This window comes from Oscarella lobularis, chromosome 7 (genome assembly GCF_947507565.1).
Source record: "Oscarella lobularis chromosome 7, ooOscLobu1.1, whole genome shotgun sequence".
Taxonomy (NCBI): Eukaryota; Metazoa; Porifera; class Homoscleromorpha; order Homosclerophorida; family Oscarellidae; genus Oscarella; species Oscarella lobularis.
The window spans coordinates 2,221,571-2,247,371 of NC_089181.1; the positions used below are offsets into that span (position 1 = coordinate 2,221,571).

The following is a 25,801-nucleotide window of genomic DNA, read 5'->3' on the forward strand; positions in this document are numbered from 1 at the left end:
TATTACAGGAGAGAACAGTTGGCCAGTCCCTTGTAATTTCACTGTAATTTACTACAGGAAAGAACAGTTGGCCAGTCCCTTGTAATTTCACTGTAATTTATTACACTAGAGAACAGTTGGCCAGTCCCTTGTAATTTCACTGTAAATTATTACTGGAGAGAACAGTTGGCCAGCCCCTTGTAATTTCACTGTAAATTATTACAGGAGAGAACAGTTGGCCAGCCCCTTGTAATTTCACTGTAATTTATTACACTAGAAAACAGTTGGCCAGTCCCTTGTAATTTCACTGTAATTTATTACAAGAGAGAACAGTTGGCCAGTCCCTTGTAATTTTTCTGTAATTTATTACAGGAAAGAACTGTTGGCCAGTCCCTTGTAATTTCACTGTAATTTATTACAGGAAAGAACAGTTGGCCAGTCCCTTGTAATTTCACTGTAATTTATTACACTAGAGAACAGTTGGCCAGTCCCTTGTAATTTTCCTGTAATTTATTACAGGAGAGAACAGTTGGCCAGTCCCTTGTAATTTTTCTGTAATTTATTACAGGAAAGAACTGTTGGCCAGTCCCTTGTAATTTCACTGTAATTTATTACAGGAAAGAACAGTTGGCCAGTCCCTTGTAATTTCACTGTAATTTATTACAGGAGAGAACAGTTGGCCAGTCCCTTGTAATTTTCCTGTAATTTATTAAAGGAGAGAACAGTTGGCCAGTCCCTTGTAATTTCACTGTAATTTATTACACTAGTGAACAGTTGGCCAGTCCCTGGTAATTTTCCTGTAATTTATTACAGGAGAGAACAGTTGACCAGTCCCTTGTAATTTTTCTGTAATTTATTACAGGAAAGAACTGTTTGCCAGTCCATTGTAATTTCACTGTAATTTATTACAGGAGAGAACAGTTGGCCAGTCCCTTGTAATTTTCCTGTTTTGTATTACAGAAAAGAACAGTTGGCCAGTCCCTTGTAATTTCACTGTAATTTATTACAGGAGAGAACATTTGGCCAGTCCTTTGTAATTTTTCTGTAATTTATTACAGGAGAGAACAGTTGGCCAGTCCCTTGTAATTTCCTGTAATTTATTACAGGAGAGAACTGGCCAGTCCCTTGTAATTTCACTGTAATTTATTAGACTAGTGAACAGTTGGCCAGTCCCTTGTAATTTCACTGTAATTTATTACAGGAAAGAACAGTTGGCCAGTCCCTTGTAATTTCACTGTAATTTATTACACTAGAGAACAGTTGGCCAGTCCCTTGTAATTTTTCTGTAATTTATTACAGGAGAGAACAGTTGGCCAGTCCCTTGTAATTTCACTGTAATTTATTACAGGAAAGAACAGTTGGCCAGTCCCTTGTAATTTCACTGTAATTTATTACAGGAGAGAACATTTGGCCACTCCTTTGTAATTTTTCTTTAATTTATTACAGGAGAGAACAGTTGGCCAGTCCCTTGTAATTTCCTGTAATTTATTACTGGAGAGAACTGGCCAGTCCCTTGTAATTTCACTGTAATTTATTACACTAGTGAACAGTTGGCCAGTCCCTTGTAATTTCACTGTAATTTATTACAGGAAAGAACAGTTGGCCAGTCCCTTTTAATTTCACTGTAATTTATTACACTAGAGAACAGTTGGCCAGTCCCTTGTAATTTCACTGTAAATTATTACAGGAGAGAACAGTTGGTCAGCCCCTTGTAATTTCACTGTAAATTATTACAGGAGAGAGCAGTTGGCCAGCCCCTTGTAATTTCACTGTCATTTATTACACTAGAAAACAGTTGGCCAGTCCCTTGTAATTTCACTGTAATTTATTACAGGAGATAACAGTTGGCCAGTCCCTTTTAATTTTTCTGTAATTTATTACAGGAAAGAACTGTTGGCTAGTCCCTTGTAATTTCGCTGTAATTTTTTACACGAAAGAACAGTTGGCCAGTCCCTTGTAATTTCACTGTAATTTATTACACTAGAGAACAGTTGGCCAGTCCCTTGTAATTTTTCTGTAATTTATTACAGGAGAGAACAGTTGGCCAGTCTCTTGTAATTTCCTGTAATTTATTACAGGAGAGAACAGTTGGCCAGTCCCTTGTAATTTCACTGTAATTTATTACACTAGTGAAAAGTTGGCCAGTTTCTTGTAATTTTCCTGTAATTTATTACAAGAGAGAACAGTTGGCCAGTCCCTTGTAATTTCACTGTAATTTATTACACTAGAAAACAGTTGGCCAGTCCCTTGTAATTTTCCTGTAATTTATTACAGGAGAGAACAGTTGGCCAGTCCCTTGTAATTTCCTCTAATTTATTACAGGAGAGAACAGTTGGCCAGTCCCTTGTAATTTCACTGTAATTTATTACACTAGTGAACTGTTGGCCAGTCCCTTGTAATTTCACTGTAATTTATTACAGGAAAGAACAGTTGGCCAGTCCCTTGTAATTTCACTGTAATTTATTACACTAGAGAACAGTTGGCCAGTCCCTTGTAATTTTTCTGTAATTTATTACAGGAGAGAACAGTTGGCCAGTCCCTTGTAATTTCACTGTAATTTATTACAGGAGAGAACAATTGGCCAGTCCCTTGTAATTTTCCTGTATTGTATTACAGAAAAGAACAGTTGGCCAGTCCCTTGTAATTTCACTGTAATTTATTACAGGAGAGAACAGTTGGCCAGTCCCTTGTAATTTCACTGTAAATTATTACAGGAGAGAACAGTTGGCCAGCCCCTTGTAATTTCACTGTAATTTATTACACTAGAAAACAGTTGGCCAGTCCCTTGTAATTTCCTGTAATTTATTACAGGAGAGAACTGGCCAGTCCCTTGTAATTTCACTGTAATTTATTACACTAGTGAAAAGTTGGCCAGTCTCTTTTAATTTTCCTGTAATTTATTACAGGAGAGAACAGTTGGCCAGTCCCTTGTAATTTCCTGTAATTTATTACAGGAGAGAACAGTTGGCCAGTCCCTTGTAATTTCACTGTAATTTATTACACTAGAGAACAGTTGGCCAGTCCCTTGTAATTTCACTGTAAATTATTACAGGAGAGAACAGTTGCCCAGCCCCTTGTAATTTCACTGTAAATTATTACAGGAGAGAACAGTTGGCCAGCCCCTTGTAATTTCACTGTAATTTATTACACTAGAAAACAGTTGGCCAGTCCCTTGTAATTTTCCTGTAATTTATTACAGGAGAGAACAGTTGGCCAGTCCCTTGTAATTTCCTCTAATTTATTACAGGAGAGAACAGTTGGCCAGTCCCTTGTAATTTCACTGTAATTTATTACACTAGTGAACTGTTGGCCAGTCCCTTGTAATTTCACTGTAATTTATTACAGGAAAGAACAGTTGGCCAGTCCCTTGTAATTTCACTGTAATTTATTACACTAGAGAACAGTTGGCCAGTCCCTTGTAATTTTTCTGTAATTTATTACATGAGAGAACAGTTGGCCAGTCCCTTGTAATTTCACTGTAATTTATTACAGGAGAGAACATTTGGCCAGTCCTTTGTAATTTTTCTGTAATTTATTACAATAGAGAACAGTTGGCCAGTCCCTTGTAATTTCCTGTAATTTATTACAGGAGAGAACTGTCCAGTCCCTTGTAATTTCACTGTAATTTATTAGACTAGTGAACAGTTGGCCAGTCCCTTGTAATTTCACTGTAATTTATTACAGGAAAGAACAGTTGGCCAGTCCCTTGTAATTTCACTGTAATTTATTACACTAGAGAACAGTTGGCCAGTCCCTTGTAATTTTCCTGTAATTTATTACAGGAAAGAACAGTTGGCCAGTCCCTTGTAATTTCACTGTAATTTATTACACTAGAGAACAGTTGGCCAGTCCCTTGTAATTTTTCTGTAATTTATTACAGGAGAGAACAGTTGGCCAGTCCCTTGTAATTTCCTGTAATTTATTACAGGAGAGAACAGTTGGCCAGTCCCTTGTAATTTCACTGTAATTTATTACACTAGTGAAAAGTTGGCCAGTCCCTTGTAATTTCACTGTAATTTATTACACTAGAGAACAGTTGGCCAGTCCCTTGTAATTTTTCTGTAATTTATTACAGGAGAGAACAGTTGGCCAGTCCCTTGTAATTTTCCTATATTTTATTTCAGGAAAGAACAGTTGGCCAGTCCCTTGTAATTTTCCTGTAATTTATTACAGGGGAGAAGAGTTGGCCAGTCTCTTGTTATTTTTCTGTAATTTATTTAGGAAAGAACAGTTGGCCAGTCACTTGTAATTTTCTTATAATTTATTACAGGAAAGAACATTTGGCCAGTCCCTTATAATTTCACTGTAATTTAGAGGAGAGAACAGTTGGCCAGTCCTTTGTAATTTTTCTGTAATTTATTACACTAGAGAACAGTTAGCCAGTCCCTTGTAATTTTTCTGTAATTTATTACAGGAGAGAACAGTTGGCCAGTCCCTTGTAATTTTCCTGTAATTTATTACAGAAAAGAACAGTTGTCCTATTTCTTGTAATTTTCCTGTAATTTACTGCAGGAAAGAACAGTTGGCCAGTCCCTTCTAATTTTCCTGTAATTTATTACAGGAAATAACAGTTGGCCAGTCCCTTGTAATTTCACTGTAATTTATTACAGGAGAGAACAGTTGGCCAGTCCCTTTTAATTTCACTGTAATTTATTACAGGAGAGAACAGTTGGCGAGTCCCTTTGGTATTTTTCTGTAATTTATTACAGGAGAGAACAGTTGGCCAGTCCCTTTTCATTTTTCTGTAATTTACTACAGGAAAGAACTGTTGGCCTGTCCTTTGTAATTTCACTGTAATTTATTACAGGAGAGAACAGTTGGCCAGTTCCTTGTAGTTTTTCTGTAATTTATTACAGGAAAGTACTCTTGGCCAGTCCCTTGTAATTTCACTGTAATTTATTACAGGAAAGAACAGTTGGCCAGTCCCTTGTAATTTCACTGTAATTTATTACACTAGAGAACAGTTGGCCAGTTCCTTGTAATTTTTCTTTAATTTATTGCAGGAGAGAACAGTTGGCCAGTCCCTTTTAATTTCCTTTAATTTATTACAGGAGAGAACAGTTGGCCAGTCCCTTGTAATTTCACATTAATTTATTACACTTGTGAACAGTTGGCCAGTCCCTTGTAATTTTCCTGTGAGAGAACAGTTGGCCAGTCCCTTGTAATTTTTCTGTAATTTATTACAGGAAATATCAGTTGGCCAGTCCCTTGTAATTTTTCTGTAATTTATTACAGGAGAGAACAGTTGGCCAGTCCCTTGTAATTTTCTGTAATTTATTACAAGAAAGAACAGTTGGCCAGTCCCTTGTAATTTTCTTACAGGAAAGAACAGTTGGCCTGTCCCTTGTAATTTTCTGTAATTTATTACAGGAAAGAACAGTTGGCCAGTCCCTTGTAATTTTCTTACAGGAAAGAACAGTTGGCCAGTCCCTTGTAATTTTCTTACAGGAGAGAACAGTTGGCCAGTCCCCTGTAATTTCTTGTAATTTATTACAGGATAGAACAGTTGGCCAGTCCCTTGTAATTTTCCTGTAATTTATTACACTAGAGAACAGTTGGCCAGTCCCTTGTAGTTTTTCTGTAATTTATTACAGGAGAGAACAGTTGGCCAGTCCCTTGTAATTTCACTGTAATTTATTACACTAGAGAACAGTTGGCCAGTCCCTTGTAATTTTCCTGTAATTTATTACAGGAGAGAACAGTTGGCCAGTCCCTTGTAATTTTTCTCTAATTTATTACAGGAAAGAACTGTTTGCCAGTCCCTTGTAATTTCACTGTAATTTATTACAGGAAAGAACAGTTGGCCAGTCCCTTGTAATTTCACTGTAATTTATTACACTAGAGAACAGTTGGCCAGTCCCTTGTAATTTTCCTGTAATTTATTACAGGAGAGAACAGTTGGCCAGTCCCTTGTAATTTTTCTGTAATTTATTACAGGAGAGAACAGTTGGCCAGTCCCTTGTAATTTCCTGTAATTTATTACAGGAGAGAACAGTTGGCCAGTCCCTTGTAATTTCACTGTAATTTATTACACTAGAAAACAGTTGGCCAGTCCCTTGTAATTTCACTGTAATTTATTACAGGAAAGAACAGTTGGCCAGTCCCTTGTAATTTCACTGTAATTTATTACAGGAGAGAACAGTTGGCCAGTCCCTCTTAATTTCCTGTAATTTATTACACGAGAGAACAGTTGGCCAGTCCCTTGTAATTTCACTGTAATTTATTTCCCTAGAGAACAGTTGGCCAGTCCCTTGTAATTTTCCTGTAATTTATTACAGGAAAGAACAGTTGGCCAGTCCCTTGTAATTTCACTGTAATTTATTACACTAGAGAACAGTTGGCCAGTCCCTTGTAATTTTCCTGTAATTTATTACAGGGGAGAAGAGTTGGCCAGTTCCTTGTAATTTTTCTGTAATTTATTACAGGAAAGAACAGTTGGCCAGTCTTTTGTAATTTTCCTGTAATTTATTTCATGAAAGAACATTTGGCCAGTCCCTTGTAATTTCACTGTAATTTATTACACTAGAGAACAGTTGGCCAGTCCCTTGTAATTTTCCTGTAATTTATTACAGGAGAGAACAGTTGGCCAGTCCCTTGTAATTTTTCTGTAATTTATTACAGGAGAGAACAGTTGGCCAGTCCCTTGTAATTTCACTGTAATTTATTACACTAGAAAACAGTTGGCCAGTCCCTTGTAATTTCACTGTAATTTATTACAGGAAAGAACAGTTGGCCAGTCCCTTGTAATTTCACTGTAATTTATTACAGGAGAGAACAGTTGGCCAGTCCCTCTTAATTTCCTGTAATTTATTACACGAGAGAACAGTTGGCCAGTCCCTTGTAATTTCACTGTAATTTATTTCCCTAGAGAACAGTTGGCCAGTCCCTTGTAATTTTCCTGTAATTTATTACAGGGGAGAAGAGTTGGCCAGTTCCTTGTAATTTTTCTGTAATTTATTACAGGAAAGAACAGTTGGCCAGTCTTTTGTAATTTTCCTGTAATTTATTTCATGAAAGAACATTTGGCCAGTCCCTTGTAATTTCACTGTAATTTATTACACTAGAGAACAGTTGGCCAGTCCCTTGTAATTTTCCTGTAATTTATTACAGGAGAGAACAGTTGGCCAGTCCCTTGTAATTTTTCTGTAATTTATTACAGGAGAGAACAGTTGGCCAGTCCCTTGTAATTTCACTGTAATTTATTACACTAGAAAACAGTTGGCCAGTCCCTTGTAATTTCACTGTAATTTATTACAGGAAAGAACAGTTGGCCAGTCCCTTGTAATTTCACTGTAATTTATTACAGGAGAGAACAGTTGGCCAGTCCCTCTTAATTTCCTGTAATTTATTACACGAGAGAACAGTTGGCCAGTCCCTTGTAATTTCACTGTAATTTATTTCCCTAGAGAACAGTTGGCCAGTCCCTTGTAATTTTCCTGTAATTTATTACAGGAAAGAACAGTTGGCCAGTCCCTTGTAATTTCACTGTAATTTATTACACTAGAGAACAGTTGGCCAGTCCCTTGTAATTTTCCTGTAATTTATTACAGGGGAGAAGAGTTGGCCAGTTCCTTGTAATTTTTCTGTAATTTATTACAGGAAAGAACAGTTGGCCAGTCTTTTGTAATTTTCCTGTAATTTATTTCATGAAAGAACATTTGGCCAGTCCCTTATAATTTCACTGTAATTTAGAGGAGAGAACAGTTGGCCAGTCCCTTGTAATTTTCCTGTAATTTATTACACTAGAGAACAGTTGGCCAGTCCCTTGTAATTTTTCTGTAATTTATTACAGGAGAGAACAGTTGGCCAGTCCCTTGTAATTTTCCTGTAATTTATTGCATAAAAGAACAGTTGGCCAGTCACTTGTAATTTTCCTGTAATTTATTACATGAAAGAACTTTTGGCAAGTCCCTTGTAATTTCACTGTAATTTATTACAGGAAAGAACAGTTGGCCAGTCCCTTGTAATTTCACTGTAATTTATTACACTAGAGAACAGTTGGCCAGTCCCTTGTAATTTTCCTGTAATTTATTACAGGGGAGAAGAGTTGGCCAGTTCCTTGTAATTTTTCTTTAATTTATTACAGGAAAGAACTGTTGGCCAGTCCCTTGTAATTTCACTGTAATTTATTACAGGAGAGAACAGTTAGCCAGTCCCTTGTAATTTTCCTGTATTGTATTACAGAAAAGAACAGTTGGCCAGTCCCTTGTAATTTCACTGTAATTTATTACACTAGAGAACAGTTGGGCAGTCCCTTGTAATTGTTCTGTAATTTATTACAGGAAAGAACAGTTGGCCAGTCTCTTTTAATTTTACTGTAATTTATTACACTAGAGAACAGTTGGCCAGTCCCTTGTAATTTTCCTATATTTTATTTCAGGAAAGAACAGTTGGCCAGTCCCTTGTAATTTTTCTTTAATTTTTTACAGGGGAGAAGAGTTGGCCAGTTCGTTGTAATTTTTCTGTAATTTATTACAGGAAAGAACAGTTGGCCGGTCACTTGTAATTATTCTGTAATTTATTACAGGAGAGAACAGTTGGCCAGTCTCTTTTAATTTCACTGTAATTTATTACACTAGAGAACAGTTGGCCAGTCCCTTGTAATTTTCCTATATTTTATTTCAGGAAAGAACAGTTGGCCAGTCCCTTGTAATTTTTCTGTAATTTATTACAGGGGAGAAGAGTTGGCCAGTTCTTTGTAATTTTTCTGTAATTTATTACAGGAAAGAACAGTTGGCCGGTCACTTGTAATTTTCCTGTAATTTATTACAGGAAAGAACATTTGGCCAGTCCCTTGTAATTTCACTGTAATTTATTACAGGAGAGAACAGTTGGCCAGTCCCTTGTAATTTCACTGTAATTTATTACAGGAGAGAACAGTTGGCCTGTCCCTTTGGTATTTTTCTGTAATTTATTACAGGAGAGAACAGTTGGCCAGTCCCTTGTCATTTTTCTGTAATTTACTACAGGAAAGAACTGTTGGCCAGTCCTTTGTAATTTCACTGTAATTTATTACAGGAGAGAACATTTTGCCAGTCCTTTGTAATTTTCCTGTAATTTATTACAGGAAAGAACAGTTGGCCAGTCCCTTGTAATTTCACTGTAATTTATTACAGGAGAGAACAGTTGGCCAGTCCCTTGTAATTTGTCTGTAATTTATTACAAGAGAGAACAGTTTGCCAGTTCCTTGTAATTATTCTGTATGATTGAGGAAGAGAAGAATACTTGATCATCGATGATAATATTCATCATCATCATCATCAAGTACCTTTCTCTTTTTTCCTTCACGTATCACTCTGCTTTATATTTTACGTTTACACTTGCAATTTCATGCAAGACAAACCGAGATATTTTTCCAAACTGAATCTTGTTTCAGGCTTGTGTCGGACTTGCGAAATATTCGGCGTTGACATTCTCGTCCTTGCTAACTCTCGCATCAGCGACGATCGCCAATTTCAGAATTTGAGTGTGACATCGGAGAAGTGGGTAAACATTTTGGAAGTGAGGCTACGCGGGAGATATATCTAGAAACACCATTAGCAGATTTCTTTTTTTGCAAGGTTCGTGTTATACACCTTGACGACTATTTGCGTAGAATGAAGACGGTTGGATATAAGCTTGTCGGCGTGGAGCAGACGGCTCACAGTCGGCTCCTGACGACTTACGAGTTTGCTCCGTTTACCCTACTCTTACTGGGGTCAGTTACGCGCTACAGCAGTGTCTCACTTTTTTACAAGCCCTCCTTTCTCTAATTAGAAATGAACGGAAAGGAATTCCGGCCGACCTGTTGAATCTGATAGACGAATGCGTGGAAATTCCTCAATTAGGTCTAATTCGTTCTTTGAACGTTCATGTGAGTGGGGCGCTGTTCATCTGGGAGTACGCAAAACAGTGGCGTGGGCTGGGTAAAGACTAGCATGTCGGGATGTGGGATTTTCTCTCAGAAGGCTAACGGCAACTTTCGCTATGTACGGTGTCGTCTGTACGTCAGTGGTCTAAGATGAAGCTATAACAAGCGACCGTAAGTTTATTAGTTTACACTGTACGACATTTCAGTAGAAATCAAAATCAAGAGTCCCCGTCCACACAGAACTACGTATTACTTTTTAGACGGACGAATTGTGGCGTCGTTTTCGCGATTGCGATTCGGTCGTAGCGGCGGCGATGCCTCTGGGCAGCGCCGTAAGCTGGAGTCGAACTGCGCTCAAGTTCACTTTGTCGGCGACTGTCAATGTGTGCAATAGGCCTTGCATCTTTTCAGATTTCAAACGAAACGGCTCGGCCGTGTACGAAGAGCCGACGAGTGTCTGAACCGGGCAAGTCGCCGACGTCTTTCTCGTCTCGCCGTTGAAACGCTTCACAGCCGAGACGAGTCCTTTCGCCCAATCGGAATGGAGAATGGGCATCGGTCCGGCCGTTTCCCACAGGCACAGCTCGTCGTAGAAAGTCAACAGTAGCGCAAAGAAATGAGGATCGGTCGCCAGATCGTCGACCCCGTCGGCCATCATGTCGGGAATGAAGTCGGTGACGATTTCCCGAAGTTCCTTGAAGATTTCTTCGTCGCCCTTGGAGTACGGATAGCTGAAAAAAGAAGCAACGTGAAAGAAAATACATTCAATTTTCTTTGCTCAACTGTTTCAACACCTGAGCAGCGTCTTTCCAACGCTGCAGTGCCGCCTTGTACTTCAAACTCCGATAAAGGTACGAGCCGAACAACGTGTGTGGATAGACGAGAGCGTTTTCGTAGTGGCACAAGGACGACCGGATAGCCAAGTCAAAGATCTCGTCCGGAGAAGGTCGTCCTTCTGTCGAGTCAAATTCCTCGTACTCGGCTAACGTCGCCAAGCCCATGGGATACCTATAGGCGATAAAATAATCTGCATTGTCGTTTCAAAAAATTGTGTACTTGTCTAGATGCTTGGCGTCAAAGAGAAGCCACAGTAAGTCCTGCGTAAGAGAGATGGTATACATATACGATTAATGTTTATATGTTTTTACTTGCTGCAGACGGCCAAGGTCAGCGTCTTCTCTCTTTCCGTCGTATTTTGGATTGATCATGTTGACAATGGCCGCCACTTCCATGTGACGGTTGCAGATGACTGGATGTCCATTCAGATACAGCCAACTGCCTGACCACAATTCAATCGGCTGGCCGCGCTTCTGTTCGTTGCCTTTGCCGTGCCACGTCACTTCAGCCGTTTCAGTGCCTATGAGGGGGTGGGGATACAATCATTAGATTGTCTCAGATAAATGGTAGGTAGACCTTCAAGGCCAAATGTAATCCATGAATGATCCTCGGACAATGCCAAGTGGACATCGGAAAGTCCGAGTTCCTGACACGCTGCTGCAACGGTCAGAGCAAGGCCAAAGCAATCCAAATGTTTTCCTTGTTGCAAACATCGAAAAATTCCAAAAAATATCAATTCAAAAATTCACCTGTCATGAAGCTGTAGATAGTCTGCACGTGCGGTTTGTCTTTGCTGAAAGCCTTAGACAGACGCTTCCATACCCAATCGGAGACGAATTTTACAGCAGTTCGTCTCGCAGAGCCGTCGTCGTTACGAAGTTCTACTCCGTTTGTTGCCGTTCGGAGCTCAAAGAGAAATTGACGATAGGGCAGCTCGATGCTTTGGCGCCGTATGGGCAACACACCATTAAAGGAATGGTGATCTCTCATTGGCTCCACCCCAATGTCCCGTTTTCGCGCCGTACGCGCGGCGGGACTGCAGACACCGTCCTCAACGGATCCCAGAACGAGGCTCAACAACACCAGGTTAGGTTCCAGCTTTCTAATTTCACTGTCAACGAAAGAAAAAATGTCAGAGCTGCTCTTCAGGGCAGTAAAAGGAAAATCCGTCGTCATGTTAGCTAGAACATCCGGGCGTCAATTTAGGCAGTTGAAATTTTTTGGTGCCGTCGTAAGACTCCATCGGGTGATCCAATTCCTGCCTGCAGAAATCCCAACTGCCTTCAAAGTATCGCTGAAAACTTTTGGCTGGCTGGTACATGTACGAAATCATCAGAGCAACTGAGTATAATGCAACCAAATTTCCGCAAACACTTCAACACTGAGAACAACGCGTACAATAACAGATAACATCAACTGAGTAAAACAGACAGAAAAAAGCACGTCGAGCCTGCAAACAAGTCACTGGTAAACTGTGGAAAGTTACACGTTGTCATACGAATCTATGAGACAAAAATAATAGACTATGATAGGTTGCGCTTCGCGAGTAGCAAAATGTCTTACCACAATGCGAGAAGAAGAAGACGTCATCAACGGCAAGGATACTATCTCGAGCAGCCCCCGTAAACCGAACTTGAAATTTGTCGCAATTTCCGGCGTAAGAATGGAGATCTAAGCACTTGGTATCTGACACTCGATAGTCCTTTTCTGGAAAGTTAGTCAGCCTGTATTCAGCGTGCTCTTCCCTAAGAGGAATATGCTCATATCTGGGTGATATGCATTGCAACGCGACAACAAGCTGATGCACCCCTTCTTCGTGAAAGTGGTACGTTATCGTAACCGCTTTATTTAGGGCGTGCCGAGTGAGAGTCGGCGTGCTGACAATGCCTATTTTCACTTCGCCTTCGTCAGCATCTGATGGATCCAGATGGAGGAACGGCTGAGAACCTATATACACGGCTTGACATTAAAAGTATACCATCAAAAATTTAATTAATCAATATTGCCTCTTGAATATTGAGCTGATGACACTTTACTAGCCTTTTTATTAGTAAAGCTCACATTGAAGCCCGACACCTGCAATGCTGATACTGTGAGCTCAGAAGGTAAAGTGCACCTAACAGATGAAGGATCCCGAAGCACTGTTTCCTTGTCGACTTTCCAACGGGTAAGACCACAAAAATCATTGCGATACCCACAGGAGTCTTTATCGAAATCGCAATTGGCAGTGTATCTTTCTACAAGTTCACGAGTGAGAAGTCTTGTCTATTATACAGCATAGAGGATTCTAACCTCCGTGAAGGTTGCAGGAATCACTGAACTGGGGATAATCAATAGGAACGTAACCACCGTTTACTTTAATCGTGAGTTTCAAACGAAAGAGTCGGCACGTTGGTTTATCTGATACGTGAAAAAGCTGATTGCAAGCGTACTTTTTAATCTCTGACGGGGTCCTTGTGTCGAGCTGGACTGAACCGGCTTTGACGTCTCTGTATTCCCATTCGAATCCTCGCAGAAAAGGATCGTTTATTGGTTTAAACACACGACACTGTAGCGAATAGGCGACGGAAAGTTGTTTCGTCGAACGACGGACGATATATCCAACGCTGAAGTGACTATTGAATGAAGACCAGACCCGGTTGGGGGAGTAGATTATTTTCGAATCCATTGGTTTTGGTGCTGTCACTCCGAGAAAAGTATCTGACGATAGAGAACCTATGAAAACACAAGAAATTCCAATGTTACCGTCGCGTCGCCTAGCCAGCCAGGATGGGCGGCTACAGAGAGTAAATATTTTCGTGCATATATAATTTTCCGTCTCTGTTGCCCTACACTCGAAAACTCATTTAGCTAGGCTCCGATATAACTGCATGCCTTTCAGCGGTTAACTTTTCCTCTGTAGCGTTAGGTAGAGTACTTGTAACAACTCTTACTGTCTTTTGACAATCCATAACATCCAGGCCTGATCGTACAGCAACTGATGTAGAGGACTGAGATGATCAGTCGGAAGAAGGATAGCATTTTTGATGACTTGGTGTCTAACTGAGCGCAGCTAGTAGTACCGGGCTGAGTTTATCCGTGCTGGAACGATGAACTGACTCACTGACACAGGAACCAACGCCTTATAGATAAACATATTTCCTTCCCCACTCCCCCTGGGCAGTCTCCCGTACGCCGTAATAAGTCGACATGATATTCATATAATAAAAAGCTTGCAACGCATCAAAAATAAAAATTCGTTAGTCCTTGAAATTCGCGGCAAAATTAGCGCGCATCTGCGGAGCTGCTGCGTACTGAACTGCGCAGCCTGAGAGATGGCGTCGTCGGCGTTCGGCGTCTACAAAGGGCTCGTCCAATCGCCCGATCTGTCGTCGGCGTCGTCATCATTTGGCTCGTCTTTAGAAGGAGGACTGACCGATTCGGTGAAGGCGTTGATAGGAAGTGCAGGCGACACCGAAACGACGACGAAGAGGAGCGAGCGAAAAAGAAAGCACTCTGCCGACCAGCGAACGCCACTGCAGAAAAAAGTGGAAAGCAACCTAAAACGAAAATACGGCGGCGCACACGGAACTACCGACGAATTGTCGCCAATTCTCGCCGGTCACGTGACGACGACGATTCCTCACGGAGACGAAGTGGAAACGGACGGAAAGAAGGCTAAGACTAAGAAAAAAGCGAAAGTTAAAAACGACAGTGGCAAGAAGAGTAAAATCAGAGTTGAAGACGTAGATCAGAAAAAGTTCCAACCTGTGAAAAAAATGAATCGGAGCGAATCGATAGAGGAAAAGGATGAGGAAGAAGTAGTGACAGGTAAAGAAACGCGTCTACCATTGTAGAGTTGAATACCAACCGTCAACTTTTGAAACTTGCAGACGATAGCTTTGTCGATGGTCGCAAAGTATTGGCATGGCTAATCAATCCAGTGAAGACGCGAAAATTTTTTCAGTAGGGGGTTATCGGTTATAGTTTGGCGATAAATTGATTTGTTGTGATCAAGGGACATCTGGGAAAAGAAGCCGCTTCTCATTAAGAGACACAAGCCTAAGTTTTACAGGCACATTTTTAGTGGAAAGGAGGTGGATCGCATTCTTGACGAAGTAATAATTCTGCATTAGGATTGCGGAGAGAATTTATTACTGTTTCTTTGCCAGGGCAACGTTGAATTTGGAACAAACGTAGACATTGCTCTGTACAAAGACGGTCAGCGATTCACGTTGAATCCAGAAGGAAGAGCTCATCCGTCGTTGGTGTGGAAATTCTATCAAGTGAGAAAACGTCATCGTCTTTGATTTGATTTTATATAAGCGTCGACGAACGGACTCGTTTTTTTATTAGGACGGTTGTTCGATTCGTTTGCTGAATCCACAAACGTATTGCGATTCGTTGTGGCAGCTGTGCTCGCGAATGCAAGAGTTCTTCGGCTCGTTTGTTGGAGCCAACGCGTACGTACAATTCTGGGCACGCAAACGTTTCATTCCCAGTATCCTCCAACTGTATAGGTACTTGACTCCTCGAAAAGCTCAAGGCTTTGCACCTCACTATGACGACATCGAAGCGTTTGTAATGCAGATTGAGGGGAAAAAGCGATGGAAAGTCTATTCTCCGCGGTACACGGAATATGAATTTTAGTACTATTTAATTAATTATATTTTAATTAAGGAACGATTCAGAAATTCTTCCTAGACATTCTAGTCGTAAGGTTATATTCTACAGTCAAGTTCTTTCAAGTTGCACCGTTCTTTTAGCTAACTTTAGTCAAGAAGATTTAGGTGATCCCATCTTGGAGGTCGTACTAGAACCAGGAGACATGCTCTACTTTCCTAGAGGCTACATTCATCAGGTACGGCGTGGTTCGATCGCGATAGAAATTGCTCCTATAGTAGGCCTTCGTTCTAGGCGCAGACGGTGCCTAAACATCACTCACTGCACATCACTCTCTCAACGTATCAGCTCAACAGCTGGACCGACTTGTTGCAAAAGGTAGCAGAAAGATCACGTCATGTTTTGTTTTTATGACGACGTTTTCGTTGAGCAGCTTCTTCCGGCTGCATTGCAAGTTGCCTCGGAAGAGGATGCCGAGTTTCGACAGGGTCTTCCCTTGGACTACATGTCTTACATGGGTTTAGTGCACTCGGATAAGGTAAGCACGAACGCATTGCCTTCAGATGCTCGTTCTACGTAATGTCGTTCTAAAGAAAAGTTCCAAACGTGTGAAATTTCTAAGTAAATTGAAGGATCTTGTAACGAGATTGCCCACGTTTGCACCCGTTGATGCAGCAGCCGATCAGGTGCGGTCAAAGAATAGTGCGTAGAAAAGTTCTTGAGCTTGAAATTTTGGTACACCTAGATGCTGGTCGATTTTACTCATTCTTGTCTTCCGCCGCGCCTTTCTGCTGGTGGGTGAAACGCGCCTTGATCTTTATCCTAGGAGATATTTGACAATGCACTGTTTCTCTGAAACTAGACGAAAGATTGCGAACTATTCATGGGGTGGGACCACGGTGGAGTGATGCGGGCCTGGTCGATGTTGCCAGTGCGATTGTGGGAAGCACGAAAGTGCGAATGCTTCGACGCAGCATTGCTAGGTAGCGTAGTATTGGTGTAAAGGGGGTGCTGTGCCATACACAGCCTGTTTCTACTTATACAGGCTCGTCATGGAGTCTGAGGAACTTCGACTCTATTACAGCGTAGATAATTCTCGCGTCTACCAAGAAAAGGAAGCTCAGTTTCTAGAATTAACAGAGGAGGTATTGGTAGCAGTTTTGAGCGTTGGGCATTTTTTACGCGGTACCTATAGGAAGCTATGGGGTTTGAATTCCTTGCCAACTCCTACCCAAAGTACGTTGAGATTGAAAATCTTCCATTGGAAGATCCAGAAGAAAGGGTCAGTAAAAAATTGCACGAGTGTATGAGCAGTAGTTGAATGCTTCTTCTACCAGGTGGCGTTTGCTCGTACGTTATTCAATAAGGGAATTTTGTCAACTGAAACTCCCCTCGACCTGGATTACGTTTAATTACGACGGCAACGCGACGCAGTAAGTCATTACATCACCCTAAACCAGGTCATTTTCATCAAACGAGAAATACACGCGTTAATCTTCCTCAAAAAAAAACCCAGAGGCACGTACGTATTAACAACTTAATTCATAAATAAGGATAATCTCTTTGCGCAATGACTTATTATAACTGTGTAAATGTAAGCGAAAAAAAATTGAGAAGAGCCTTCTTAGGGTCGAACTTCGGGAATCAACCGATACTCCGCCGCAGATATATATTCGTCGACCGTTCGTTCGGCGAGTTTTCCTATAAATCGCACAAACGGACGCACGTCGCCGTCGTTCGCCGTCTGGAGGTGCTCGTAATACTCGTGCCGTTCCTCGACCTTGACGATGACGGGCGGATAGCCGTTCTGCATGAGCCGCAAATTCATGAGCAATCGCGCCGTTCGTCCGTTCCCGTCGACGAACGGATGAATCCAAACGAGCTTGTAGTGCTCCATCGCCGCGCGAGCGATGGGATGCAGAGCGCGCGCCTCGCTCGACTCGAGCCACTCGCTGAACTGGCGCATGTAGCCGGGCACGGCGTCGGGCGGCGGCGGTTTGAAATTGCCGACGAACACTTGCCCGGCGCGAAAGTGACCGGCCTGATTCGGCTGGACGCGTCCGAACACGTACAAATGAAGGAGAAGAATGTCGTCCAAGTCGATGCGACCCTTATAGAGAAGGCTCTCGTTCATGAAGTGAAGAGCGTCGCTGATGCCTTGGACTTCGTTGTGCTCCTGCAGCGTCTTTCCCGGCACAACGACGCCCGATTCGAGCACGGATCGCGTCATGCTCAACGTCATCGTATTGCCTTCGATTGCGACCGTGTGATAGACGTGGAGGAAATAGTTTTCCAATCGCGTGCGTTCGGAGCCCAAATCGCCGACGGGTATCTTGCGCAATTCGCCTTTTTTCCAGTCGATGCGTTCGAACATGGTTCGATCGAGTTCTTGAACGAGCGGTGCCGCGCGAACGTTCGACTCCTGAGCGGCGACGTGATCCGGTCGGACGACCAGTGCTTTGGTGTACATTTGCTGCGCCTTAACGACGTTCTGTTCGTGAATTTCGATGAAATTGCCGTATTCGGTTAGCACGTCGGGACTGTTGGGATCGGCGTTCAGCGCAAGGTTGAAGAGTTTGAGAGCGCGCTCTCTATTGCCCTTGACGGTCTGTCGACGAGCCTGATTCAAAGCCAGCACGGCCTCGCTTCGTTGAAGACCAGCTAAAGACAAACCAGGAAGGTACATGTAATTAGGGGAGGGAACGAATGACTAAACTACTACTATAGCCCGTTCACACTCGACACTTTCCAACATTTGGTATGCTCTCTATTCGTCCCTATAGTTCCTACTGGCATACTCCAGTGTGAACGAGCTAGAATAACCACAATCTATTTTCCAAGGCTTGGTTCCTTGGCTTGAGACAGAATTTCAGTCTCACGCCAAAGAAAAAAGCACATTCCTACATGTAGACGTCGACTTAGCCATAGATCTATGACTTAGCTAACTAACTTTACGCCACGTCACTTGGGCGAGTACCTGATATTTCGGCTGGTGTCTTCGGCTCTACTCGAGGCAGCACAGCAAACGGGGAACCAGTTCCTAGCATATTCTTAGCGCCGTCGCACCTTTTCAATCGTTCGTCCGCGCTTAGGCAGTCGTAAAATCGTCCCGTTTGTTTGCCGTGCCACCGAGGATACACGTATACGGACAAAAGTGACAGGAGAAGGCCACAGATAATTCCCAGTAGACAGATAGAGACGATCAGTCTAGTTTCTGATCCCATTTTGATGACGTCACAGAAGCATACGGGGCAGTTTAAAGTCAACTGCTCGTTTTAGCAAGCCTTTTATCGAGTAAGAGCGTCATCTGAGGAAGCTACGTGGCGTATTCTTTGCAGTACTTTGCATTGCCGAGCTTGCTTGTTTAAATCTGACCTCGCCTTGCGTCGCAATTGCAATTCCCTTTCCGCCTAGGAACAAAGACTATGCTTTCAAGCCTCTACCGTCGCTATGGAAAGACGAATATCTATCTCGCATTCTTAGCCGCTGCTGTATTGGCGTATTTCTTCTGGATTCGATCGGGAGCCGATAACGACTCGTCGAGCCGACCGTCGTCTCGCATCCAATCGTTGCTTGCAGACGGAGACGAGTTCACGCTCGACGGTCGTTCGTTGCGCATTCTCAGCGGCGCAATTCACTACTTCCGCGTCGTGCCCGCCTACTGGTCGGATCGTCTGGCCAAACTGAAGGCAATGGGTCTGAACACGGTCGAAACGTACGTCGCCTGGAACATCCACGAAGAGACGCCGGGACGATTCGACTTCACGACGGGAATGCGAGACATCGGCGGATTCGTGCGCGCGGCTCACTCGCTCGATCTCCACGTCATCGTTCGCCCTGGCCCCTATATATGCGCCGAGTGGGACAACGGTGGTTTGCCCGCGTGGCTTCTCCGGGATCCGACGATGAAACTTCGTACGATGCATCCCGACTACATAGCGGCGGTGGATCGCTTCTTCGAAGCTCTTTTGAAGATTCTCGTTCCGCTGCAGCGAGTCAACGGCGGTCCCATCATCGCCTTTCAAGCCGAAAATGAATACGGTAGCTATGGCGACGACGTCGTTTACGTCGAGTACGTTGCCGCCGCGTTGCGTCGAAACGGCGTCACCGAACTCGTCTTCACGTCGGACGGTCACGACGTGAAGCCGTTCGGGTCGCTTTTGCAGACGGTCAATTTTCAGCGCAACGTTTCGCGAAATATCGGCGCGTTGCGTCGACTTCAACCGAATCGTCCGCTCATGGTCACCGAGTATTGGGCCGGTTGGTTCGATCATTGGACGGAGCCCAATCATCACGTCTTGGAGATCGACAAGGCGACGCAAATCGTTACGCAAATACTCAATGAGGGTGCGTCGATAAATTTCTACATGTTTCACGGCGGTACGAATTTCGGTTTTTATAACGGCGCCAACGACGGTCGAAAGCACGAGCTTCCCTACGCGCCGACCGTGACGAGCTACGACTACGACGCGCCGCTCAGCGAAGCCGGCGATCCGACGGAGAAATATCGACGACTGCGGGAGATTATTCGACGTTACGTCGCGTCGCCTTTGCCGCCCGTACCTCCAGCCGTGAAAAAATTGGCGTACGCGAGTGTGACGTTGAGTTCGTACGTGGAACTTAGTCACGTTGCTCAGTATACGCCGGTTACGGTGAGTCATCGTCCCTTGCCTATGGAGCGGTTGTCGGTGCGCGACGGCGTTGGACAGGCGTTTGGGTTTGCGCTCTACGTCGCTCAGATTTCCTCTAGCGTTAAGACGGTGGGCGTACGAGGCGTTCGCGATCGAGCCGTCGTCATGATCGACGGGCGACCCATTAAGACGATCGAGTTGAACGAGAAGGATGCCGTGCTCGAGTTGAGTCTCGAAAAGAGTCGCGAATCCGTTCAATTGGCCATACTCGTTGAGAATTGCGGCCGAGTAAATTTCGGTCAGCCACCTTGGTTCGACGCCAAGGGAATTACGGGAAGTGTGAGTATCGACGGAGAAGAGAAGAATCTGCTTTGGAATACGTTTCCGCTTGATTTTTCAGCCGAATACGTGAAGACGGTTCTCGAGCATAGGGAAGTTTGGAGGGCCACGCCAGTGCGCGACGGCAGTGGTCCTATTCTTCTTAGAGGGGAACTTGAGCTGGCTGTTAAACCGTCGGATACGTTTGTTAGTATGGAGGTAAGTGGGGCAACGGCGAAGGTCGCTTATGATTGGTTACCGTGTTATAGGGTTGGACAAAGGGGGTGGTGATTGTAAACGGCTTTAATTTGGGTCGATATTGGAACGTTGGACCGCAGAAAACGCTTTATCTTCCCGGTCCTCTACTCAAACGGGGAACAAATACATTCGTGATTTTAGAACTTCATGACTTTCCTACTCCTCCCCTTATAAAGCTTGTGACTGAACCTGCACTTGGCAAGGTTCTCGAACGGAAGCACTAAAACTTTAAGATTAGAGTTGTGAGGACTCGCCCTCTCTAGCTGGTAGCTTGAAAAAAAACAGGTTTTATTCCGTTGCTTGTTTTCTGAGGTGATATAAGTAAGGGCTTTGCTGCGAATCAATCAATCAATACATGTAGCATCGTTCATACGGGGTTGGAGAAGAAGTAAAAGATGGTAAAAATGATGGTAAACCGCTTCCGAATGAGCATCTACGTCGGATGTTTGATCGCTGCCGCCTTGATCTATTTCAAATTCTGGATTCGACCGGACGATAGAGCAGTGCCGCCACGTATCCAATCGCTAACGGCAGACGGAGACGAATTTGCGCTCGACGGTCGTCCCTTTCGCATTCTAAGCGGCTCGATTCACTACTTTCGCGTCGTGCCTATTCACTGGTCAGATCGCCTTGCCAAACTAAAGGCAATGGGCCTGAACACGGTTCAGACGTACGTCGCTTGGAATTTCCACGAATCGACGCCGGGACGATTCGACTTCACGACGGGAATGAGAGACGTCGGTCGATTCGTGCGCGCGGCTCATTCGCTCGGTCTCCACGTCATCGTACGACCGGGCCCCTACATCTGCGCCGAGTGGGAACACGGGGGTCTGCCCGCGTGGCTTCTACGAGACAAAACGATGAAACTGCGATCGATGCATCCTGGATTTATAGCGGCGCTGGATCGCTATTTCGAAGCTCTTATGAAGATTCTCGCTCCGTTGCAGCGGGTCAACGGTGGCCCTATTATTGCCTTTCAAGCGGAAAATGAATACGGTAACTATGGCAATGACGTCAGTTACGTCGAGTACGTCGCCGCGGCGTTGCGTCGAAACGGCGTCACCGAACTCATTTTCACGTCAGACAATCACGACAAAAAGCCGTTTGGCTCTCTTTTGCAGACGATCAATTTTCAACGCGACGTTTCCATGAACATTGCCGCGTTGCGTCGCGTTCAACCAAATCGTCCGCTCATGGTAGCCGAGTATTGGCCCGGTTGGTTCGATCATTGGACGGATTCTGGGCATCACGGTCTGGACGTCGACGAGACGGCACAAACCGTCGCGCGTATACTCGACGAGGGAGCGTCCATAAACTTCTACATGTTTCACGGCGGGACGAATTTTGCTTTCTATAACGGCGCCGATCGCAAAAGCGGACGCGTTCCCTACATGCCTGTAGTAACGAGCTATGACTATGACGCGCCGCTCGACGAAGCCGGCGATCCGACGGAGAAATATCGACGACTGCGGGAGATCTTGCAACGCTACGTCGCGTCGCCTCTGCCGCCCGTACCTCCGCCCGTACAGAAAACGGCATACGCGAGCGTGACGCTGAATTCGTACGCGGAGCTCGTTCGCGTCTCTCAGTATGCGCCTGTTACGGCGAGTCGGCGTCCCTTGCCTATGGAGTTGTTGTCGGTGCGCGACGGCGTTGGACAGGCGTTCGGGTTTGCGCTCTACGTCGCTCAGATTTCCTCTGGCGTTAAGACGGTGGGCGTGCGAGGCGTTCGCGATCGAGCCGTCGTCATGATCGACGGACGACCGATGAAGACGATCGAGTTGAACGAGAAGGACGCCGTGCTCGAGTTGGATCTCAAAACGAGTGGCGAATCCGTTCAACTGGCTATAATCGTTGAAAATTGCGGCCGACTGAATGTTGCCAGCGGTTGGCTGCTGCACTGGTTTGACAGCAAAGGAATTACGGGGAGCGTGAGCATTGACGGCGAAGAGAAGGATTTAACTTGGAATACGTTTTCACTCGATTTTTCGACCGAATACGTGGAGTCGATTACGAAGAATCAAGACGTTTGGAGAGCTACGCCAGTACCCGGCGATATCGGTCCTATTCTTCTAAAAGGGGAACTTCAGCTCGCCGGCGACGAACCGTCGGACACGTTTGTCAGTATGGAGGTAAGTTGGGCTGCATGTCTTTTCCGAGAAGTAAGGGACGGGGTCCTTCAATTTCCTTATGAACGGGTAGGGTTGGACGAAGGGGATTGTAATCGTGAACGGCTTCAATTTGGGTCGTTATTGGAACGTTGGACCCCAAAAAACGCTCTACCTTCCCGGTCCTCTACTCCGGCGGGGAACGAATACGTTCGTGATTCTCGAACTTCATAAATCCCCTACTCCTCCCACTATAAAGTTTGTGACCGAGCCAGTTCTCGGCAAGCGCATTGCAGTGGAAAAGTGGTGAGGCAAAGCTGCCTCTTCTATTTCCAATCCCGACAAACTGCTATGGCTCTGTATAATACATACGCCAAAGCCAGACTAAGAACAAGCGGGAGCGCTCCCGCTGCTCTCCGCTGATGACTTGCGCTGTTTGGCTTTGTTAGCAGTAGAGCCATTTCTATTGCGTTAGCTCCCTTCTCAACCCCGCCGCTCAGTCGACGCACTTGATCCATCGCTTTCGCCGTATCCGCGTACCGTTTCCAATCAGTTAAAAGAGCCCGAATCGTTTCGCGAACGCTTATCTCGGTCACGTTGTCCTTGTGCAACGTGAGTCCCAATCCGCGTTCGAAGGCCAAGAACGCGTTGACCGGCTGATCGGCCCAGTACGGTATAACGAGCACGGGCTTATGAGCGTAAACGGCTTCCATAAGCCCGACCGTGCCGCCGTGGGTGACGATCGCGCGCACGGCGGAATGGGCGACGACGGAACGCTGATCGACCCAACTCTCGATTCGAATTCGCGTCGACGTTCGAATCGAACAGTGTTCCCGTCTTCGGGTGCTGAGCAGAACGTGTGCGGTTGTCGAAACGGCGACAGCTCCGCGGGCTATTTCGCCCAGCGTGCGACACGTCGGATTGACGTGCGATCCGAACGATACGTAGACGACGGTATCGATGTCGTCGAGCCAAGACTTGAGACCGTCGTCTTTTAGCGTGGAACTTTTAATCGGGTAACCGACTAAGACGTGCGACGGCGGCAAAGGATGCTCTATCGGATAGTGCAGACCTTTGAATAGGCCGTAGACGGTTGCCGCGGCGCGTGTTGACGGCCTTTTCCACGGTAGTTGCGGTATGTCCCATCCGAGGACGATAGAACGGCAAACGTCGTTTAGAAGGCACAGTGTCTTTGTGAGAAAACGTTGTAGGAAATTAGGACGAGTTGTACCTATGGCGGCGGCGAAGTAGGTCGGATCTCCCATCGGTACGGCACTGTGCATTTCCACGTACGGTATGCCCAGTCGCTCGGCCGTTGATTTGACGTAGTTGCAGTTGTAGTCGGTGACAATGAGTGCGGGATGCGCGTGTTCGATTGCGCCCATGAGCGACTGTCGTATACTCGCCTCTTGACGATCGTGAGACAGTATGAGGCACGGGAGAACGTTCTTGTCGAATTCTTTTGGCTCCATGCTGTTCAATGTTGCGCACAAGTGCTCTTCATTGACTTTGGAGTTGCTGAGAACTTCGGCTAAGTGTTGATAGATAGACTAAAGATACGTGCTGTGTACAATACACCGTCTTTACCTCCTCGAATGGGATCGTTCGCAGAGTATCCCAGGTCGTAAGCCGTGACGTCGGCAGAATTGGCTAGTTTGAGATACGTTGTTTCAAGTGCGGCAATGACGTCAAAATTCCGTTCTTTCAACTCCTTGGCCAAGTCCAATTGCCACAGAATGTGCGAGCGGGCAGGAAAAGGAATGAAAAGAATCCGCGGGCATGACGTTTTCACGTCATTCCACCCTTTGCTGGATGCAGACACGACAAGAAAGAGAAAGCACCAGTAGCGCGAATTCATACGTACAGGACTGCGAAAATGCAACAGCGCACCCTAGCTATAACCATCCCCGGAGCTGACAGTAGTAGCTACTAGTAGATGTCCAAGTTTACTTCTTGGTGCTGGATGAGAGCACTTTCTATAGCGTCGACACCCTTTTGTACCCCTCCCGTCAAACGTCGCACTTTGTCGAGCTCCCTGACCCTATGTGCGTACTCCTCCCGATGCTGCATGATTTCTCGAACGGCATCGCTCACTTTTTCTACCGTTAAAGCATCTTTGTCGATGCTCACGCCGACGTGACGCAAATCGACGAGATATCCGTTGAGCGGTTGATCTCCCCAAAACGGAATCACTATCATTGGCGTTTTCGCGTGAAGCGCCTCGGAGATTCCGCCCATTCCACCGTGGCTTATAAATATCGTCGTTCTTTCGTGGGAAAGAATGGCACTTTGATCGACCCAACTCTCGATGCGTACGCGATTCTGACGAATGCGCTTGACATCTAAGATGCGTTTCAGATGCTCCGTCCGCCGAGTGCTAACAATGACTCTAGTTTGATTAGAAATTGCCAGAGTGCCTTCCACAACTTTGGCATAAAGTTCGATACTCGGCTGGACGTGAGTGCCAAACGATACGTAAATAGCATGATCCGAACGAGGCAACGAATCGAGCCACGCCGATCCTTTTGTGGTGCTTGACGGTTTTGTTGGCGTAAAGTATCCCAAGACGTAGTGGGTCGACGGAAGGAGAATCTCGAAACGAAAATGAAAACCGGGAATTGTGCAGTGTAAAGTTGCTACTGCAGTCGGATCGGCCGGTCGGAATGGCACTTCGACATTTCTCGTATAAAAGAAGTACAACAATTGCAGCTGGAAGGTCCAATTGACGAATGTCTTTTTTAGTCTCGATATGAAATCGACTGTTTTAGACTTCGCTCCTGCGTAGGAGTACGATATGTCTTCCATTGGCGGCGCAGTATATACTTGAACAAATGGAATGCGCTTGGATTTTGCTATGTCGATAGCGTGATGGCAGATGGAATCCACGACTATAAGATCTGGTTTGATCCTTTGGACGACGTCGTTTGTAGGCTCTTTCATGGTTCGGTATCTCACATGGAAACTCGTGATGATTCTATGAATATCACTCTCAGCATTGGCTTTGTCGACACTGCTATGGATAGAGCCGCTAGTTTCCGAATTCGTGTGTATTTCGCCTAAATGTGAGAAAGATGTCGTGCCACGTTGTCTAGGCTACTATTGAGTATATGTGTACCTCTTCGGAGGGGATCGTATTGCTCTGGTCCTAAATCAATAAATTCGAGCTCGTTTTCGTTTACCGTGTCTTTCCATTCGCTTGGAAGGGCTACCATAGCTCG

General features: G+C 44.7%; 9 protein-coding genes and 1 long non-coding RNA gene across 12 annotated transcripts in view; 5 read left to right on the forward strand and 5 right to left on the reverse strand.

The window, feature by feature from the left end:
- The window catches only part of LOC136188625 (probable methyltransferase TARBP1), a 33,337-nt gene extending 23,387 nt beyond the window's left edge, over positions 1 to 9,950 (forward strand). Inside the window, exons 20-22 of the mRNA XM_065976376.1 lie at positions 9,356 to 9,480; positions 9,540 to 9,676; positions 9,736 to 9,950. Coding sequence (XP_065832448.1) covers positions 9,356 to 9,480; positions 9,540 to 9,676; positions 9,736 to 9,895 — 422 coding nt within the window. The 3' untranslated portion in view covers positions 9,896 to 9,950. The remainder of the gene's footprint in view (positions 1 to 9,355; positions 9,481 to 9,539; positions 9,677 to 9,735) is intronic.
- A 38-nt stretch (positions 9,951 to 9,988) lies between these two features.
- LOC136188626 (menin-like) lies at positions 9,989 to 11,846 on the reverse strand. The gene is made up of 6 exons (XM_065976377.1): positions 11,416 to 11,846; positions 11,243 to 11,365; positions 10,978 to 11,186; positions 10,886 to 10,926; positions 10,613 to 10,837; positions 9,989 to 10,560 (listed from the first exon to the last, which is right to left on the reverse strand). The coding sequence occupies exons 1-6, from the start codon at positions 11,840 to 11,842 to the stop codon at positions 10,086 to 10,088; spliced, it is 1,500 nt and encodes a 499-aa protein (XP_065832449.1). The 5' UTR covers positions 11,843 to 11,846; the 3' UTR covers positions 9,989 to 10,085.
- On the forward strand, positions 11,370 to 13,776 carry LOC136188628 (uncharacterized). 2 transcript variants are annotated; one of them, XR_010670265.1, is made up of 3 exons: positions 11,370 to 12,133; positions 12,189 to 12,638; positions 12,706 to 13,776. It is a non-coding gene; the product is annotated as an uncharacterized lncRNA (long non-coding RNA). The 2 variants fall into 2 exon arrangements; XR_010670264.1 differs by having other exon boundaries at positions 12,199 to 12,638.
- Positions 11,999 to 13,779, reverse strand: LOC136188627 (uncharacterized). The gene is made up of 5 exons (XM_065976378.1): positions 13,600 to 13,779; positions 12,959 to 13,381; positions 12,673 to 12,903; positions 12,230 to 12,613; positions 11,999 to 12,168 (listed from the first exon to the last, which is right to left on the reverse strand). The coding sequence occupies exons 1-5, from the start codon at positions 13,685 to 13,687 to the stop codon at positions 12,149 to 12,151; spliced, it is 1,146 nt and encodes a 381-aa protein (XP_065832450.1). The 5' UTR covers positions 13,688 to 13,779; the 3' UTR covers positions 11,999 to 12,148.
- A 180-nt stretch (positions 13,780 to 13,959) lies between these two features.
- LOC136189682 (ribosomal oxygenase 1-like) lies at positions 13,960 to 16,903 on the forward strand. Its single transcript, XM_065977709.1, has 16 exons — positions 13,960 to 14,476; positions 14,539 to 14,611; positions 14,664 to 14,763; positions 14,818 to 14,931; positions 15,002 to 15,108; positions 15,166 to 15,273; positions 15,326 to 15,360; positions 15,412 to 15,506; positions 15,563 to 15,646; positions 15,702 to 15,806; positions 15,862 to 15,954; positions 16,014 to 16,062; positions 16,131 to 16,251; positions 16,314 to 16,413; positions 16,464 to 16,550; positions 16,606 to 16,903. Exons 1-16 carry the CDS (start codon positions 13,981 to 13,983, stop codon positions 16,678 to 16,680), a joined length of 1,842 nt encoding a protein of 613 aa, XP_065833781.1. The 5' UTR covers positions 13,960 to 13,980; the 3' UTR covers positions 16,681 to 16,903.
- On the reverse strand, positions 16,707 to 18,498 carry LOC136189683 (protein adenylyltransferase Fic-like). Of its 2 annotated transcripts, XM_065977710.1 has the most exons (2): positions 18,246 to 18,498; positions 16,707 to 17,929 (listed from the first exon to the last, which is right to left on the reverse strand). In XM_065977710.1, exons 1-2 carry the CDS (start codon positions 18,490 to 18,492, stop codon positions 16,893 to 16,895), a joined length of 1,284 nt encoding a protein of 427 aa, XP_065833782.1. In that variant the 5' UTR covers positions 18,493 to 18,498; the 3' UTR covers positions 16,707 to 16,892. The 2 variants fall into 2 exon arrangements, with proteins under 2 accessions (XP_065833782.1, XP_065833784.1); XM_065977712.1 differs by lacking the exon at positions 18,246 to 18,498 and having other exon boundaries at positions 16,707 to 18,239.
- A 71-nt stretch (positions 18,499 to 18,569) lies between these two features.
- LOC136189684 (beta-galactosidase-1-like protein 2) lies at positions 18,570 to 20,847 on the forward strand. Its single transcript, XM_065977713.1, has 2 exons — positions 18,570 to 20,436; positions 20,487 to 20,847. Exons 1-2 carry the CDS (start codon positions 18,694 to 18,696, stop codon positions 20,697 to 20,699), a joined length of 1,956 nt encoding a protein of 651 aa, XP_065833785.1. The 5' UTR covers positions 18,570 to 18,693; the 3' UTR covers positions 20,700 to 20,847.
- A 20-nt stretch (positions 20,848 to 20,867) lies between these two features.
- On the forward strand, positions 20,868 to 25,799 carry LOC136189685 (beta-galactosidase-1-like protein 2). The gene is made up of 2 exons (XM_065977714.1): positions 20,868 to 22,607; positions 22,678 to 25,799. Exons 1-2 carry the CDS (start codon positions 20,871 to 20,873, stop codon positions 22,891 to 22,893), a joined length of 1,953 nt encoding a protein of 650 aa, XP_065833786.1. The 5' UTR covers positions 20,868 to 20,870; the 3' UTR covers positions 22,894 to 25,799.
- Positions 22,786 to 24,472, reverse strand: LOC136189686 (uncharacterized UDP-glucosyltransferase YojK-like). The gene is made up of 2 exons (XM_065977715.1): positions 24,171 to 24,472; positions 22,786 to 24,114 (listed from the first exon to the last, which is right to left on the reverse strand). Exons 1-2 carry the CDS (start codon positions 24,439 to 24,441, stop codon positions 22,910 to 22,912), a joined length of 1,476 nt encoding a protein of 491 aa, XP_065833787.1. The 5' UTR covers positions 24,442 to 24,472; the 3' UTR covers positions 22,786 to 22,909.
- On the reverse strand, positions 24,513 to 25,523 carry LOC136189085 (UDP-glucuronosyltransferase 3A1-like). Its single transcript, XM_065976929.1, has one exon. It carries the CDS (start codon positions 25,521 to 25,523, stop codon positions 24,513 to 24,515), a length of 1,011 nt encoding a protein of 336 aa, XP_065833001.1.
- Positions 25,800 to 25,801: the final 2 nt, after the last annotated feature.